Genomic DNA, 17208 nt, shown 5'->3' with positions numbered 1-17208 from the left:
CAAAAGTATGCGTACTCAAATACTGAACATATGTTCAATTTTGAGGTTCTTTCCTTTAGTGTCTTCATTTAACGTTGCCTTATACAGTTAATCCACTCCATTTTAGAGGGAAATATTGTTCTTTTTTTTACTTCACTACATTCATTTAGCAGTTTTTAATACTTTTCAGATAAAGATTTTACAAACAAAATACATGATCCATGGCCCTATATTTACAAGTTTTAGTGCATAAATGATTCATACTCAGTAAAAGTTTTTGGATCGGTGCAGTGGATCACCACAGCAGGCGGTAGCAACACGGTGGCACCAGCTGCAACTACGACTGTGAAAGTTACGTCCACTATAAGTGCTTGTTTTTGTCACTCTCAGGTGGGGGTTGTTATTCTCTGTGTCTGACCAAATTACAAAAACACTTCCTGCAGAGACAGACATGTTAGTTAAACAATAAGATCTGTCTTGTAACCAGAAACACAGGTCTCGCTCAAGGAGAAGTCTCGCTCTAGAATCTTGTGAGAAGACTAGTGTAAGACTAGTGAGACTTGTGTTTCTGGTTACAAAAAGGATCTTACACTTAACCAAAAAGAGGTGTATCTTTGTAGCAATTCTTTCAAAAACGAGCACTTTCATGGGACGTCATTTTGGCAGTCAGAGTTACCTCAAAGGATTACGTTGCAGCCATTGCAGCAGTGTTGCGGCTGCCAGCTGAGACGATCTACGTTCCAAACCTTTTGGTAAGTATGAATCATTTACACACAGAAACATGTAAATATAGGGCCCAGTTTTATAAATACTGGAATTCCCCTTTAATACTCCCTTCACCACCCTTTATAACCAAACACTAATAACAAAGATGACAAAGAGAGGCAACAGTGCGTGCCAGCTTGACATTTTTTTGTTTGACAGCATGTCTTATAGTGCTGTGCTAAGTATGTACACTACACAGTCTCAGCTCAGCAACTAAACAATTAGGGTAGTCGAGAAAATGTCAAATTTGTGTATGTAATTAATGAACCAAGAGCACTGACATCAGAAAAAAGCCCACTCCTTAAAACTGAATGTGAAGGTTGACTTTGTTATGTTTCTAGTTCTTTATACAGGACTTTCTGTAACACACTGCCAAGTCAAATCCACGTCTCGCCTTTTAAATCATATCCACTTTAAAGTGTACATGAAATGCTAAATGTTATGATGGGTTTAATGAGAGTGAAAGGCTCACTGACAGATTGATTGACTTGGCGACTGAAAGGGACTGAAGGGACTGAAGTGGCTGAGTACACAAGTCCCTGATGCCACACAGGAACGGCTCACATAGGCAGACACATGCACGCAGCAGCACAATTGCATTTGGCCTCTGCTAGATGTGTCAGTACTCTGGCGGGGTGCACCAGCAGCACTGTCTGCACTCTTAATAGGCTACAGCAGGGTCAAGCGTGGAATGCAGAGCCCTATGCGGTGACATGCTCTCTCTCGCTATTACTGTTGCTCGGGTCTCCTGCCTTTTCCAATGGCGCTTCACGCCAAATGCCAAACAAGCCTTTGATCAACGGCATTTAAGAGAGGCACTCGTCCCAGCAGCATTTAAGTGTGGGAGGCAGGCAACAACAACTGGGCTTGCCGATCGCACAGGTCGAAGCCTCTGTCATCAAGTGGCACTTGGCGGGGCCCTCCCTCCGCGGAGCCACGGCAGACAGCTCAATGGTGACTTCGAGAGCCTTACTGATTGTGTTGCTGAATGAGAATCACCATAAACAGCCTCCTTGAGAAACACCAGCACGTCTTTAAGGAGGCAATAGAAGTAACACGTGCTACAGGGCTGAATCCAATTAGCGAGTTTGCTCTTGAGAGGAGAGCATTGGCGGAATGAAACTTTCCAATCACCGAGTGGTATTAGTTGGCTGATAGTGTTCTTCGTCAAACAAACAAAATGAAAGAGTCCCTTGTTGATACAGAATAAAGCTCCGTCTCCTTGATGGAGACATTTCTGACATTTTTTTTCTATTCAATATTTTGATTTACAATAGCCAAATGCACTCTCATTCATTAAGCCATCACTGTCGATGGATAGCACTGCAAGCTTTAATTAATGTCTAATCGTGTTGGAGTGATTGGTTTGAGCCTCTTAAACAAAATTAGCACTTAGAAAAGGTGCGTGGCATCCATACCCAGAATATTTTTTTTGCCTTCTATTCAAATAAAAATCTAATATAGCTTCCTGTAATGTTTCCTTGAACAAAAGGACAGCTTAAAAGCTGTGGTAATGTGAATACACATGTGCCCGGGATCACAGGAACATTAATGTTTTTTCTCTTTCTCTCTCTTCTTTATAATGCCTCTAAATGCTGTTTCTCCCATGTGTGCTCATTGCTCATTGGACAGCTTGGCCGGGTCAAACACAGGGACACAGCACTCGTGTCTTTTGTGTTGTATTACTCACCGCCTCCCTGTTCCTGTCTGTGTCCTTTTTCCTGTTCACCAGACCATTGTTGACAACAAACTTCTCTGCCAACAGCGGGAGCAGTGTTGTTGGTTTTTTTTCTATGTTGTTGAAGGCTGTTGTCAGAGCTGAAACTCGATTACATATTCAGAAAGGCTCCCTGACGTGTCATTTTGGAGCCCTGCACACTGGGTTGGTGTCGCTTGTCACAGGGGCTCTGGTTTCTCCACAGTGGCTGACCACCTTGAGCCGCAGGCTGCCGACAGATCGCTGTTGGCTGACAAATCAGCAGCTCAGCACCACTAATCTGTGCTGTAGGCCCTCTCGCCTAACTGCGTTTTGTGTCACAGTCATTGAGCTCAACAGATGATAGGGGACAGCGTGGAACTGGCCGAGCTGTTTTGTTGTAACCATGGATTCTTAGATAGGTGTAAGAGTGTGTGTGTGTGTGTGTGTCATGTCTGAACATGTGTGTCATGATAACTTCTGATTCTCTTCTATTTCTTCCGCCCTCTTCCCCTCTCCTCCCGTAAATTATCTGTTTGTACAGGAGACCAAAATTGACTGCGTTCGAGTCGCAACCAAAGGTAGGAAATGATCCGATTGTGTGAATGATTTCCTAACATCACTTGCATATGATTCCTGAAAACTAACAAAATTAACATGTTTTTAAGTGAATCTCACTGAAATCAATATCTTGACACTCTCACTTTACATTACATTTTTTAGTGTTAATGTGTTACCATTTGAAAGCGTCTTAAAACAGCAATTCCCAACCTTTTCTGTAAGAAGTACAGCCATAGCCCAGTCCAATGAACTCTAGTTACTCCTTTAGCACCACTTATGTTCCAAATGTTTTTGAACAAGTTATTGAACAATTAATAATATTATAGGTGATATGATTGTGGATGATACAATATTTTCATGAAATTGAATTGTCAACGTTTTGTTGGGTTTGGTCATGTTCTCTTACCTTCTAGTTTTCACGCACTCTTAAAGGATTAGTTCACCCACAAATGAAAATTCACTTAGTATCTGTTCAACGCCGTGCTGATGGAAAGTCTTTAGAAGATGTCGACTTGTTTTAAAACATAAGAAAAATACAGCAAAAGAAACACAAAATGGCTCTGGTGCAATCCATGTCTCTGGAATTCCCAAGATCCCAAGTTGATTTGAAAATATGTTATTTACACCCTCAACACACAGTCAACCTCATGTGCCCACTTTAGACGGGGTGCACAAAAACACTTGTAGCCTGTTAGCAACTACAGTGAAGATTTCAGCCTCAAAAAGGTTGTAAATAACGTTTTTTTAAATCAATTTGGGATCTCCAGGCTTCCAGAGGCTTGGATTATATCTGATGAGCTGTATGAGCAAGTCTGTTTTGTCTGTATGTTTTGTGGACTACAAAACTTCAGTCGACTTTCTATCAGCATGGGGGTGAGTAGATAATGACTGAATTTTAATTTTTGATTGAACCGTTCCTTTAATTGCAATAATGCCTAAATGAATACAGTCTCTCCATGTACACCATGGCAGCAGCAGTAGTACCCCCTGATGTACAAGTACCCCTGGTTGAGAAACGGTGTTTTAAAAGACAAAAATGTGTGTTACGGCCTTCACATGTTCTTGGTCAATGTATTGACCAAAAAACATGTGTTTTTCCATGACTGGGAGGCAGCCTGTGTGCCTATTGGGGTCTGGATGTACTTAGCTATGCTGCCTGTACATCCTGCTCCACACATTAGAGGTGATGAAGTCTAAGCACCATTGATTGATTCGGGAGCAGAATTGATAAGGCCGGAGGGAGCCTGAGTCACACTCTGTTCTGGGCCGTAGGAGGCCCTGTCACATGCTCCAACAATCTTAGATATTGTGGAGTTTGCATGCGGCTCCACTATTGATTTTTTTTGTGGAATTCCAGATATCTCCATCTACATGGCTTAACAGGCTGGAAAGTAAAACGGCACATACTAGAATTACAAGGATCATGTAAGCAATTCATCAACTGCAGGGATATATTTAAATGCTCTACATTAGGCTCACAAAGGTATGAACTTGTGTGAAATGATTGCTGTCGCTAAGTTGGCAAAACAAAATGTGAAATGCTTTCTAATACTGTAATGAGTTGCCTCAATGTTGCATGATGATGGGAACTGTTGGTGTGGCTGTTTTCTGCTTCAGTGTGGCCTCTCTCTCTCTCTCTCTCTCCCTCTCCCTTTCTCCGTCTCTCTCGACTGCATGCAATCCTGGATCCACTGACTCTACTCAGCCGCCATACTCGTGACTCAGCTCACAACCCCTTACATCCGCATCGCCCCAGCGGCCGGTGACAACCAACTAACAGGTCAGATCTGCAGCATCTCCCACTATGTCAGTTATGCTGTCCACAACTTGGTTTTCCCACTGTGTTGAATGCAGCGGTGACGATTCCTTCAACAGAAAAACAAACAAGTGGAATATTGCATGTGTGTGGATTTTGATTGTTGTCCTGCTATTTGCATAGAATCAATGACTAAAACAAAGACTCGTAGACATTGTTGTCTACCTTCATCTCCTCAGCATTAGTGGACATGAAAGACCTGTTTGAGGTGTGATTCTCATTTGATGTGTCAGTGTTAGAGATTTTTGGCAGGAGTTAATCCCCTTTCATGAATATTTCTCATTATTTCTGGGAGATTAAGTTTTGCTTGGTGCAGTTGTGACAACTGTAAACACACAAAAGGATGCTGAAGTGCTCAATGTGAAGATCTGGAGAAATTTCAAGAGTGTAGAAATTAACTATTGAAATTCTGCTCTGCTCAGTTTCGACTTAAGTAATCTCAGACTAGAGCAGCAGTGGAAAAAGTACATGAGTCAAGTTCTTGAGTCGAAGTCCGATACTCCTGGTCAAAAATGACTCCAATACAAGTGAAAGTTTGAGTTAAAGTACTGCATTTAAAAATACTGCATTTTATTTTATTTATTTATTTTTGCCACAGTTTACACAGTTTACATAACTAACAGTAGTCCTGTGTTTACTGGCAAGATTAAAACATATATTAAGGACTTGACTTGACATTAATTAATTCATTAATTTCATCCCAATACAACAAATTGGTGGGTAAATCCATTAAATCCTTTAAAAACAATTTGATTTGACCAACCATAACATAACACACAACCATAACATTGTAACCACTATAAGCACAGAAATGTTGCACAATGTTTATTTATAAAATAAACCAATTACCACCTTCAAGTTCAATTTGTTTGTTTCCTCACTCTCTGACGTATCATCTGATGTTTCACCTGAAGTTATAACCAACACGCGACCAAATGAAACGCACCGCTGCCTCACCAGGGTAAAATTCAGAATTTCTGGGTTTGAACATTGTTGAAACATTTGGCAGAATGGAAGTACACAACTCAACAAAATATGCAACAAAGGTGTAGTCATTTTTAGATATTTTAATGCGGAAGTGGTACATATTATCTGTTTAAGAACTGTACTTTGCTACTGTCCACCCTTGGCCTAGAATGGAAGAATATCGACTCTCAGCAGCGAATATACAGCACTCACAGCTCAAATGGGGATTTGTCACTGACAGCAGTCCTGTAAGATTAGCCTGTAACACTATATTGAGACAAAATCAGCTCCATCCGTCCAGACGTGATTGCAAATATGTCACCAGTCATGAAATCCTCCACAGCCCTGCCTTAAAAACTTATATCTAAATAGAGACGTGGCTGTTGAAAGAACAATATGTCACAAACCAGCCGGGGATAGATATTTACCTTTTTGATAGGGATAGAAAATGGCCACGCTGAAGAGAGAAGGAACCCCGCTCTAACAGATTTGTCTGACATAACAATTTATCATTCTAAATTTACCCCTGGTGACAAGGAATAATGGTGTTGTTCAGGTGGACAGTTGTCATTCCGGCAGCGTTGCTTTCCTCAGAGTGCTTCTTATCACTTCCCGGGGAGCAGATGCTGTTTAAACAAGACGCTTTTTTTCCTCCTCCCTCTCTCTTTGTGTCTCTTGTTGTTGGCTATCTCCTCCCGAGCTGATATTTAATGTTTTGGTTATTTCAGGCTTTTTTATCTTCATGGGTATTATCTTTCCCGCCGTGCATCCTACATTTTTCTACAGCCGAGCAACCATTTGCCCCAAACATGATTAACCAAGGGTAAAGATGGTGCACACTTATCTCTCCTAGTGCAGCTCGATCCACAGAGCGCTGATGTCCACTGAGGACGCAGCTGAAGGTGGACAAAAGGGAGTCACTTACTTTCAAAATAAGCATTACTTTGAGCCAATTAATGTGTATTGATATTTATGGTCCAGAGAATGCCACAGAATATCAGCGTATTGATTGATATGCCTCAGTCCGCCACACTGTCGCATCAATGAGAGAAAATAGTGAAAGCATGAATGTGCACTCTGATGTTGAACAAAAGCAAAATGGTCATTAGATTTTATTCACATTCCTGATTAATTATGCTTTCTTTGTCTGATCTTTTTATGAATTGTGATGTTTTTCAGGAGCAGCCACCCACAAACCTGATGCCGTGGAGCCGGAGAAACAAACAGACCACACGGTGAAGATCGCCGGGGTCATCGCTGGCATCCTCCTCTTCGTCATCATTTTCCTAGGAGTGGTGCTCCTCATGAAGAAAAGGTAAGCTTTCTTTTCTTACTCGTTGAAATACTACTTTAGATTTGTGGAAGAGGTTGAAACTTAACTTTCCGAGTCCTCACAAATAAGTAGTCTCTGTTTTATCATTTTGTATATTTCTCCCTCAAACGGTAGTATTGTCAGTGTCGCGGTAAATAATTAATTTGATTATGTTGATACGCCCCATTAAGGCTGTTTACAACCATGAGATACAGTGTGCCATGAAAAATTAATCCGTTTCCACGGCACCCTCAAACAAATGCGCAGCACTTCAATGACATTGGAATGGGAATAGGAAAAATGTTTTGGAGGCTTGTGGTATGGAGAGAGGCGTGCAGGAGATAAGAAAGAAAATATGATGAAAGGCTCAAAAGGGAAGATGATGGCCGCATAGCTGAAGGCTGAGTTTACATTAGCCCAGGACCCCATACTGGAAGTAGGTCCTCTGTACATATCCCCGCAATCAGTGGAGATAAAGCTCAGCAAATATCAACCCCCTTTTGTCCACAGACAGGCTTGAAATAACAGTTTCTGCAGAGATTTCTTTAGCAGACACAAGTTGACTTCCTGTGTTGTAGGTGTAGATTTTGATTTTTTGCAAATAAGCGTGTTAATAATTAGATATACATAAAATGTCAGAAAACTTGTAATACAAAGATGATAATTTTCTTTTCTAAATGTAAGTAATCAACTGGGGAAGTTTTCACAGTGATATCTACAAGTTAAAATATTTATCATATTAAACATTTTTTATATAAAATCAAATGGAATTTTACAATACATACCTTTTAAAAGCCATTTCCTCAAAATGTTTTTTTTCCCTGAATCTCCACTTTAGTAGCACTTACATACACCAAACTTTACAGTTGAATATTTATATCTATATATTGAAGGATTTTACAGAGGCTCATCATGGCTGAAATTGGTGTTTAATGGCTTTTTTACAGTATCGTCTATGTTATAAAGTCACACAAAGAGATACTGTGATAGATCTGAATAGAAATAGAAAAAGGAAGTTGCGCTTCAACAATGAGATTCTTAGTGGACTCTTAGCTCGACCCAAAAAATCCAGTGAGCAAATTAAAAAACCTTGAAAGGGCAGCACATCTCAAAAATCACTACACTTGTTTATTTTGCTATAGATGAACGCATTAGGACATGAAATAGAAGTATTTTGTCCTCCCTGACTTTTTTGGGAAATTTGTGATGTGCTGCCCTTTCAAGTTTTTGGGGATTTTGCATACTCAAAAATCTCTAAGTAAAAACTTTTGACTCTGATATATCAGCAAAATGAAACCATGCTTTATCCAATGTTTACATTTCTGGTCTGAAAACTTGTGGAAACTGGTGCATATCTAATAAATTAATGTCTACTTACATTTCAGAAAACTTGTAACAAAAATAATGTAATTTATTAATCAACTGGGGAAGTTTTCTCTGTTCACCTGTACTCTTCCCTTTATATTTTGATTGTAAACCACGAGAGGGAGAAAAAAATTTCCCAGTAAAACCAAGTATGTGTTAGTCGTACTTTACTGTACTTTCTCCTTTAATGTTAGTTTAATTTGTCTTGACTATAAGAATAAAGGTCAGTGCAGAGAAGAGAAGATGCAGCTGAGTGGGAAGGTGATAGCTATGCCTTAATATAATCACTATGTTCCATTTTTATTTTTGAGGTTAATGTAAGATTCTTCATTTTCTACGGCAGGCCCTGCCTGTGTAGCCCAGTGATCAGTAGGTGGGTGTAAAAATCAGCACACAGTAATGGAATTGTTTTCAATTAGCGTTAATCAAACCAGAGATGGAGATGACTTCATTGGTTGAATTTTGTGTAATTTGCTGTTAGCAACAGGGAATCGGAGTTGTGTTTAGACATTCAAACCGCTCATTAAGTTTCAACCTTGGAGGTCAGATATGGTAATTTTTATAGGTGTATAAAATGATGTGTTGATAAAAAGGGGAGTTTTAGTGACAGAACGGTTGCCTCTGATTTGCCACCACGTGCTGTAGAGCAGCTCAATATCAGTTTAATTAGAGAGTTTGTACTGTACTGTACTGAGGCCCCTCCCCCCTTGCAAAGCATGACATGACTCCAAGCGATCACCTTTGCCCTCATGATCACTAGTTTACCTCCACGTAAGCCACCATATCTGATTTTGTTCATTTCTACTCTTTTTTCAAACATTAATATATTTTTACTTTTTCTTTCCTTTTCATTCCATCCCCTCCCCTCCTCCACTGCTTAAATCCTACCACCACCCCAATCGGCAGAAGAACCTATCACTCCTACACTTACTACCTGTAAGTAACCACTTTGTGTAATGTTAGTGCCATGCTTCTCACCCACACACGCTGTTTCCCATGCATGCAAAGAGCCATGTCATCCTCTTCCTGCCCAGAGCTATTACAGAGGCCCAACTGTAATCTCTGCCGGAGGAACGGAGGACGCCACTCCAATGCCTCTCCACACGACGAGCACATCACACTGTATGTCACATTGGCACGACTTCTGACGCAGCTACACCCCCACGTAAAATGAACCTGCCACTGAAATGTTGGTGCAGACATGATTTCTGCTCGACTTTTAAGGAGTTTGTTTATCGTATGATGAACTAAACTGCCTTAATGATCTTACGGCTGCCAAACTCATCTTGTGGAAGAAAAAAAAAATCAATGCAGGAGCTACTGCATTTTTACTGAGTGTGAATTTTTCATTTGCCTCCGATGATTTCATCTCTGTTGACTTTGAAGTGCCTATCACAGTGCATCTATGCTTTAGTTGTGCCTAGAACCTCAATGAGCTCAGCCCAAACATTTCACATGTTCTACACTTATGTATATACCCTGCAAATGCAAAAAACAAATGCTGTCGATAATTCTATGTAGGATTGCTCATATTTATAGCTAACACACTGAAAATTTAAGCATGAGCTGATATGTTGACGTTACCAATTTGGCTCCATATGCATGTGATAATTTCCCCTACTCCATCCTCATCAAACCATCTCACGCTTTTCCTCCCCTCTTTTTCCAAGCATGTTTTTTGGGTTACTGCACGTCATCCCATTGATTCTATGGTGATGGTGGAGTTGTGTCTTTAGCTGACAAGACGTTTGCATCGCTACTGAACGAGCTGATGCGATCACAGAATCACCTCCTTTCTATTTATTGTAGATGTCTCGAACATCCTTAAACAATGGCCGTCTTATTCGCCGCTGTATTCGCTCTTAACATAACAGTTGATTCCAAATCACACCTCTGAATGGTAAAGGAGCTTATTCTGCAGCTCTGCCTTCCCCGCTGTAGCTCATAGGCTCCCTCTGTACGTTCTTTGTGATGGATGCCGACTAATCTGTCTTGAGATGACTGTGATCAGAGGACAGAATGGAGGCTGCCTCACATCAAAGAACATCTCCGAATACACCTGGAGATAATGCTACTCCGTGTGTCACTCATATTAGATCACAGCTGTCTTGAATGGAAAGCCCCAATGACTCGGAGGAGTGGTGTCATCAAAGCTGAGCACACACATTGACCGAGCTAAGCAGGAAGAGACGAGGTTGTCAGCGAAACAATCAAAATATCAGTTTTGTGTTTCTGTTATTTTAGGCGTTACATGCAAATAATATTTTCTTGGAGTCAATGTATTATTTTCACGAAGACGTCAGGGATTTAATGGCTAATTTTCAGATGTGCGTGTTTAAAGATGGGTTTGTTCTAAGGCATGTTTGCTTTGATTGACAGGATTTAGGTGAGTCAAATTGGATATTCTGGCTCTAAAAACACTTACGTTAAATCGCAGGCTTTAGGGAGTCCCTTTTAAAAAAAGAAATCATGTATTTGTGACGTCGACAGCACCGCATCCTCATTTTTTCTAAATGTCAAAATGAAATGGGGGGATTTACTGTGAGGATTTAAAAAGAAGGGAAAGAGTGGGTTGTGAATGTTGTGACTCCTCTCCTAAAGCTGACAAGATAACAACATAATATACAGTCAGATAAGATGAAGGATTAATGATTCCCACTGGGACATGTGCCATGACAGCAGCAAATATGAAGTAATAGTAAAACACGCTTTATTTAAATCACAGGGATCTCTGTAACAAGTGATATTGTGATGGAAAAATCTAGACTGCAACAGCCCCCCAGATATTTTTACATGCAAGACGCCTCTACAAACAACATCCACTCACCGGCCACTTCATTAGATATGATGTGATGTGATCCAATACGTCAGCTCTGCAATAAAAATCTGCATTTGCAAAGATGATAACGTTTTGTTTTGATTGATAACTGTCAGAGAAGTGTTAATTTAACTACATATTCACTATTGAGGTGGTAGATTGCAGTATATCAGCAGCACCTTTCAATGTAATGCACTCCAGTACAACAACATACACCCACTTTGACCTTTATCATAATCACAAAGTAGAATTAATACCTTTCTGACAGTGTCAACAGGAACTGAAAAAGTATAAGCTTCATAAAACAAGAATTCTTGGCAAAGTTGTTGTATTGGATTGAAAGTCCTGAGGGTGTAATACATTATTTCAATAGTCAAACAACCAATTCTATGACGATTTTAATGATTTTTATTCACCAAGTTCCTGAACTGCACTGCTGTTTATTGTAGGTATAAGGATCTTTACTGTACCTCAGTGCAAGGCAATGTGAAGGATTTTTCACATGTTATTTTCACCTCTGTCACCTTTTGTTGGAGTAATTTAATAACAATAACATCAGGATGTTCAACGCTAGGCCTGCATCGCTAAGTATAACCAAAGTAAATTCTCTATGAGGCCATTAACAGGTGGTGCTGTGCATCATTATGTTAAAAATGATCCTGGAGTGTGCCAGTAAGTCCCATTCAATGATACAACCCCCCATCCTTCCATCTCCTCCTTATATCCGTCTCTCTTGTGGTTTGCACGGTATGCACAGAGAAGCGCCGAAGCATGTTAGCTAATTGGACAGACTCTGATTTGCACCTTGATTTGTTAATGCAGAAGCTGAAATTGTTGCATCTCACCACAGAAGGACTCTGTGGGATTGGTGGCTCAATCCTACTTCCCATTCTTACCCCAACCCTTTGTTTTCGAGTGCCCCATTGCCCCTCAGAACAGAGTTACAAAGGGTAGAGGTTGAAATCTCCCACTAAGAAATGGGACAACCCTTAAGGTCACCATACGTCATCAGTTGTCGTAAACATGGGCGACCGGAAATTTTCAATATGCTATCTTCAGCTTTGGAGATTTCTCGAACCATGGCAGTACCAGTTTTATCGTAATGTAAATTGCCATTTATCTGATGGCGATAGAAAAGTGTGAAAATACAAAATACTTAAAAATGTGAAACTTTTATACATAAATTTAGCAATAACAATGTAAAGTTAGGTAGCTTCACCCTGCCCCTCTGTCTCAAGATTTGGGACACCCTACACCTAGACGTGGAGTCACAAAATGAAAGTGTACGGCTAAGTGGTAGGAGGAGGGGTGTATTGGGATTGGGCTAACATTAATCTTCTCACCCCTACTTTTACTGCACTCAATGTGTCTAAGTTCAGTTCATAAGCAAATATAACTAATATGTTGCACATACCCAAGGTTCACATTGTCAAATTAATTAAACACTGCATTCCTAAGATGCTCTCCTCTGAAGCGTTCTCTGAAGTGCTCATCTGCACTCCTGATGACAGGCTTGTTGCCAGCCATGAGATTACAACACCTCTATGATTGATGAACCCCATTAATGCTCTCATGCATTCATCAAAGTCTTTTAAAGGCATGAGAACATCCTGCAGTCGCCAAAATATGCACTTTAGGTATATTGCCAGAGGTGACTGCGGGGGCTAGCACACAACACAACATCAGTCAGCGCGCTCATTAGGGATGCAGTTACATGTGTGATCAAATATATGACCGTCCTTTAATCAGGTGGCCGTACCGGCCGCTGTGCCTGCTGCTGCTGGGGACGAGAGAAAGATCAATTGGCATAGGGCAAGGGTTGCAATTGGGTTTTTATTCCCGTGAGGGTTTGATTCATCCGTAAGGCAGCAAGCATGTTGAATACAAGCACACCTCAGGTATGAGATGATCTGAATGTGCAGATTTTGTCCATGTTATTTTTCTTCATCATGTAAGATAAAATTCCTCAATGGAAACTGTATAAACACACCCCACACCTACAAATATATCTAAATAAAAGAACAAAAATGTTAAATATTTGGATTAGACTGAGAGATGTAAAAATAATTTCTTGCAGTGTCGGCTAGTAAGACATCTGACCTACTCTTTAGATGCTGACATTTCTTTTTCAGCAAAAGCTAAAAAAAAGAAACACTGCCGTTTAATTTGCATGCACATTTTATTATACATTTCTTTGTTTAAAGTTGCACAAGTTAACGTTTTTAAATTAACGTTTTAAAAGACAATGTCCAATGTGAAAGGACTCACTTGTAGTGACGAGCACATGGAGAATTATCACCCGGCTCTCAGTTCCCCTCAGCTCTACTGAGCACTTTAGAAACAGTTCTTGTTTCAGTTTTCTATTTGCAACTTTAGTGCTTTTTTTTCATTCTTTCCACTCTCGTAGCAAACATTTTAGTCACAGCAGGGAACTACTTTAAGCGAAAAAGCTTTTAAGCTTCAATAACACATTTTTTGGCTACTTTGGGTGAGCAGAAACAAGTTGATATGGAAAACATTTTTGCAAACCGTTACACATCCAGTAGTTACAGAGCTTTCATTTGGAGTCATGTTTCTGGTCGCGTAAGTGTAAGTCCAATATTCCCTATCTTTCAGCTCTGTTTTTGGTCTTTACCAACTCCTGAGGGAAATAATATATCTTTAGCTATTAAATGCTTCAATATGTTCACCAGCTAGTTACTAACAGTGATAGTGTACAGTATTTTTTAGAGCTTTTCTGCTTAAAACAGCGGAAAACAATGCTATAAGAGCAGTGAGAGTGAACCTAAACAGTAGATTTATGGGCCGGCAGCAAAAAAACACACAAACTTAGCAACTACCTTGTGAACGTATCTCAGGATTTGGCCACTAAACAGCCAAATATTTTCTTCAGGGGTTGGTGGAAATCAAAGCAGAGCTAAAAGAGAGTGAATACTTGAGATTTAATAGGAATATACCTAAAATAAATGTGTGGAACAGGCAACTATTTACCTATTTACTTCACTAATAAAAACGATTTATTTCCAGTTATAAGAATATTAGCCCATATTTGCCCAAAATATCCATTTTAAATATTGGAATTATGCTTGATGTTTCTTCCTGGTGTTTTATTGTTTCACTTAATAAAATTCAATTTCATTCAGGTAATGACATGTTCCATTTCCATCTGGCAGGTGGTCGCTCACATCATAAATCCATTATGGTATGATGAATACATGCATTGTATTGAGTGGCCCCAATAATAAACAACTGTATCACCTGTAATTGACCAAGCTCCTGCAGTGTCATAGTGTTGTATAATTTACTTTTTATAAATACGTGTCTTCCTTTTAACTGAAAACACGCGGAGAGAGAGACAAATAAATCATCTTCCTTGTTCTTTATAAATCTTTCTTTTCATAATCACCTCCACTGCACTCAGTGTCAGAATGGGAGGCCTACTAAACGTACCATGTATAACACAATATGCTCAGGGCAAGCACATTCATTAAACCTTACAAGCCGAACATGCAGCAGAATCACATTAATTGGTACAAGCCTTGCAGATTTTTGCACCGACGAGCTCTGAATGTTGATGAGGTGGGGGAGAGAGGAAGAGCAGCTCGAGCAGGCAGAAGGGATGTCATGCATGGAATGACAAAGTTTAAATGCATACATTTTAAAATTATGCGTCTTTCATAAAACATCTGCCTGTCACAGTTTGACACAATACACACTCTTATAAGCTTCTTAATTATAACATATACATATAACATGTGTTGGTATAATATAGACCAGGGAGGGCAGAATTTTCCCCTTGGAGGGCCAAAACTGAAACGTAATGTTGGGCCAGGGGCCAAAAGCAAGCACCATTTGTATTGTATTGTTAAGATGCAAAATGGTACGAGGATACCAAGTTCCCTTAATTGACAAACTTGAATGCTATTAAACAATTAGGGATCCTACATATTTAAAGAGCATTTTTTACCTCACAAAAAATAAAAGCATGAACATCACTTGAATCTTTCAAGATTCATTTTATTTTTCACTAAAAACATCTATTGATGTGAGCATGTTTTTTTTCAGATAATTTAAGGTGCAGTTTAAAGCTACTGTGTGTTTTTGAAAATTAAAGATCGTAAGTTATGATACAATTCACCAGATTGGCAATCCACCTGCATGACAGTTGTCAGGGCATAAAACCAATGCTCTACTGATCTTTACAAAACACGATAGCCTTTATTGTAAAACATTGAAATTAAAATTCTTGAATTTAAATCTTAAAAACTGAAAGACAAATCTAATCCTGGATTTGGAGAATCTCCCCTACTAAGCTTCAATATTTGAAGACCTGGGATTGAGACTCTGCAGTCAACAATCTTTCTCCAGAATCGCTAAATAGACATGTTGATGAAGGTTCTCAGTCATCCAGGTCATGGTAAATCTAAGTGCTGTATCGTAGGAAACTGGACTTGTTTCAGGGTGACCCTAACCCTCCAGTTAGTTAGAACAGAGGAAGCCTCTTGGATGAAAGGTGTAATGTCTTCAAGACGCTGAAACAAGTCCAGTTGCCTACGATACAGCACTTAGAGCTAAATAGAGATGCAAAAAACAAAGAAAGGAAAAAGCTGAGCAGCATTCGAATGATGACATTATGAATAAAGTTTCAAACTATTTGGTACAATTCTGTATTTTAGCACATTTAGTGTTTAGTAAACTTTTAGTAAACTAGCCATAATGCCAAAAAACAGATTCACGTAAGTTCTTCTGTTAAAATAAGATTTGGAGGCAACAAGTAGTACTTTACCAGATCCAAAATGTTACAAATTGTAATAAAATGTCAGCTATTATAAAAGTAAGACTAAATGCTTTGTACAATATTACAGGTTGAGGCTTTATCTACAACAATACCAACCTTTTGGGGAACATAATCACCCCCAGCATTGTGTCTCCTCATGTATTTCATACTTCACATTTTTGAAGCATGTATTATATGCAGTGAATTTAATGTTCCAAATTTAATTAAACCACCTCAGTGCGAACAAATCCTTGGTCATGTCAGACTGCACAAGGCTCTTCATGCTGCAGCTGTTTTCTTAGTACAGTTCATTGTTGTCTTTAGATTGACAAAGTTATGGAGGACAGTCTTCACTTTCTTGTTTGTTTAAAAGAATACTGTTTCACAGAATTGATGAAGCAATCAAGTTAGCAGATAAAGACCATTGTGCACCACTGAATAGAGTCTGCATTCAGAAATAGTCCCTATTGGTTTTTCTGCTGTTTCTTCTCCTGAAACAAATAGACAGAAGAATGGATAGATGGATGTATGATGGATGGACAGACAACCTGTGTTAAAGATGGGTAAAAGTTTGAAATAGGACACAGCGCAAACAACTACTGAAATGCCCCCACTGGGTCGATCAAAGACGCTTCTGTTGCCCCTCCCAGCTGCGTGTCAGTCATCTAACACGCACGCACACACACACCCATGCACTGCGGATGTGTGTGAATCGTCTAATGAAGCCTTCTTTGTCTCAATGTCACAAGGTTTAGGCTGCTCCAGCGCTGAAATGAGGCCCACCATGCTGAGCTTGAGGTTTTGAAGCTCCTGTGTTAGAAGTTGCAGCCGCGTCACCTCCCACAGAACAGACATTCTGGCAAACACACGCACACATACAATCGTTGCAGCTTCCTTTTTGTTGTCGCTGAACTCATGGAGTTCGGAGCTCTGCTCACTAAGATCCTGGGTATGCCAGGCCTGTCATGTACTGAACTGCAGACAATCCCTCTAATGAGAGTTGCCTAATATAGTTACCTCCAGTGTTTGCTCAGTCTTTACTTCTACAAACACCTCTGCCATCTGTCTGTGTACCATCCCCTTCAAATGCACATTCAATACTGATCAAAGAAATTTGTGATTGTATTGTCATGCATGCCTGCAAGCAATCAGT

At 39.7% G+C, this 17208-nt stretch overlaps 1 protein-coding gene across 6 annotated transcripts in view; it reads left to right on the top strand.

Annotated features, from left to right (window-relative positions):
* Positions 1-17208, top strand: part of LOC141017155 (receptor-type tyrosine-protein phosphatase mu-like) — a 176297-nt gene that overhangs the window by 105783 nt on the left and 53306 nt on the right. For 4 of the 6 annotated variants that reach the window (XM_073491783.1, XM_073491781.1, XM_073491782.1 and 1 more), the window contains exons 13-16: positions 2985-3021; positions 4707-4781; positions 6963-7098; positions 9367-9396. In XM_073491783.1, the coding sequence (XP_073347884.1) occupies positions 2985-3021; positions 4707-4781; positions 6963-7098; positions 9367-9396 (278 nt within the window). The remainder of the gene's footprint in view (positions 1-2984; positions 3022-4706; positions 4782-6962; positions 7099-9366; positions 9397-17208) is intronic. The other 2 variants (XM_073491785.1, XM_073491784.1) reach the window with 1 other exon arrangement.

The sequence above is a fragment of the Pagrus major genome, chromosome 21 (genome assembly GCF_040436345.1).
Source record: "Pagrus major chromosome 21, Pma_NU_1.0".
In the NCBI taxonomy this organism is placed as follows: domain Eukaryota; kingdom Metazoa; phylum Chordata; class Actinopteri; order Spariformes; family Sparidae; genus Pagrus; species Pagrus major.
This window is presented reverse-complemented; position numbering and strand designations above follow the sequence as displayed.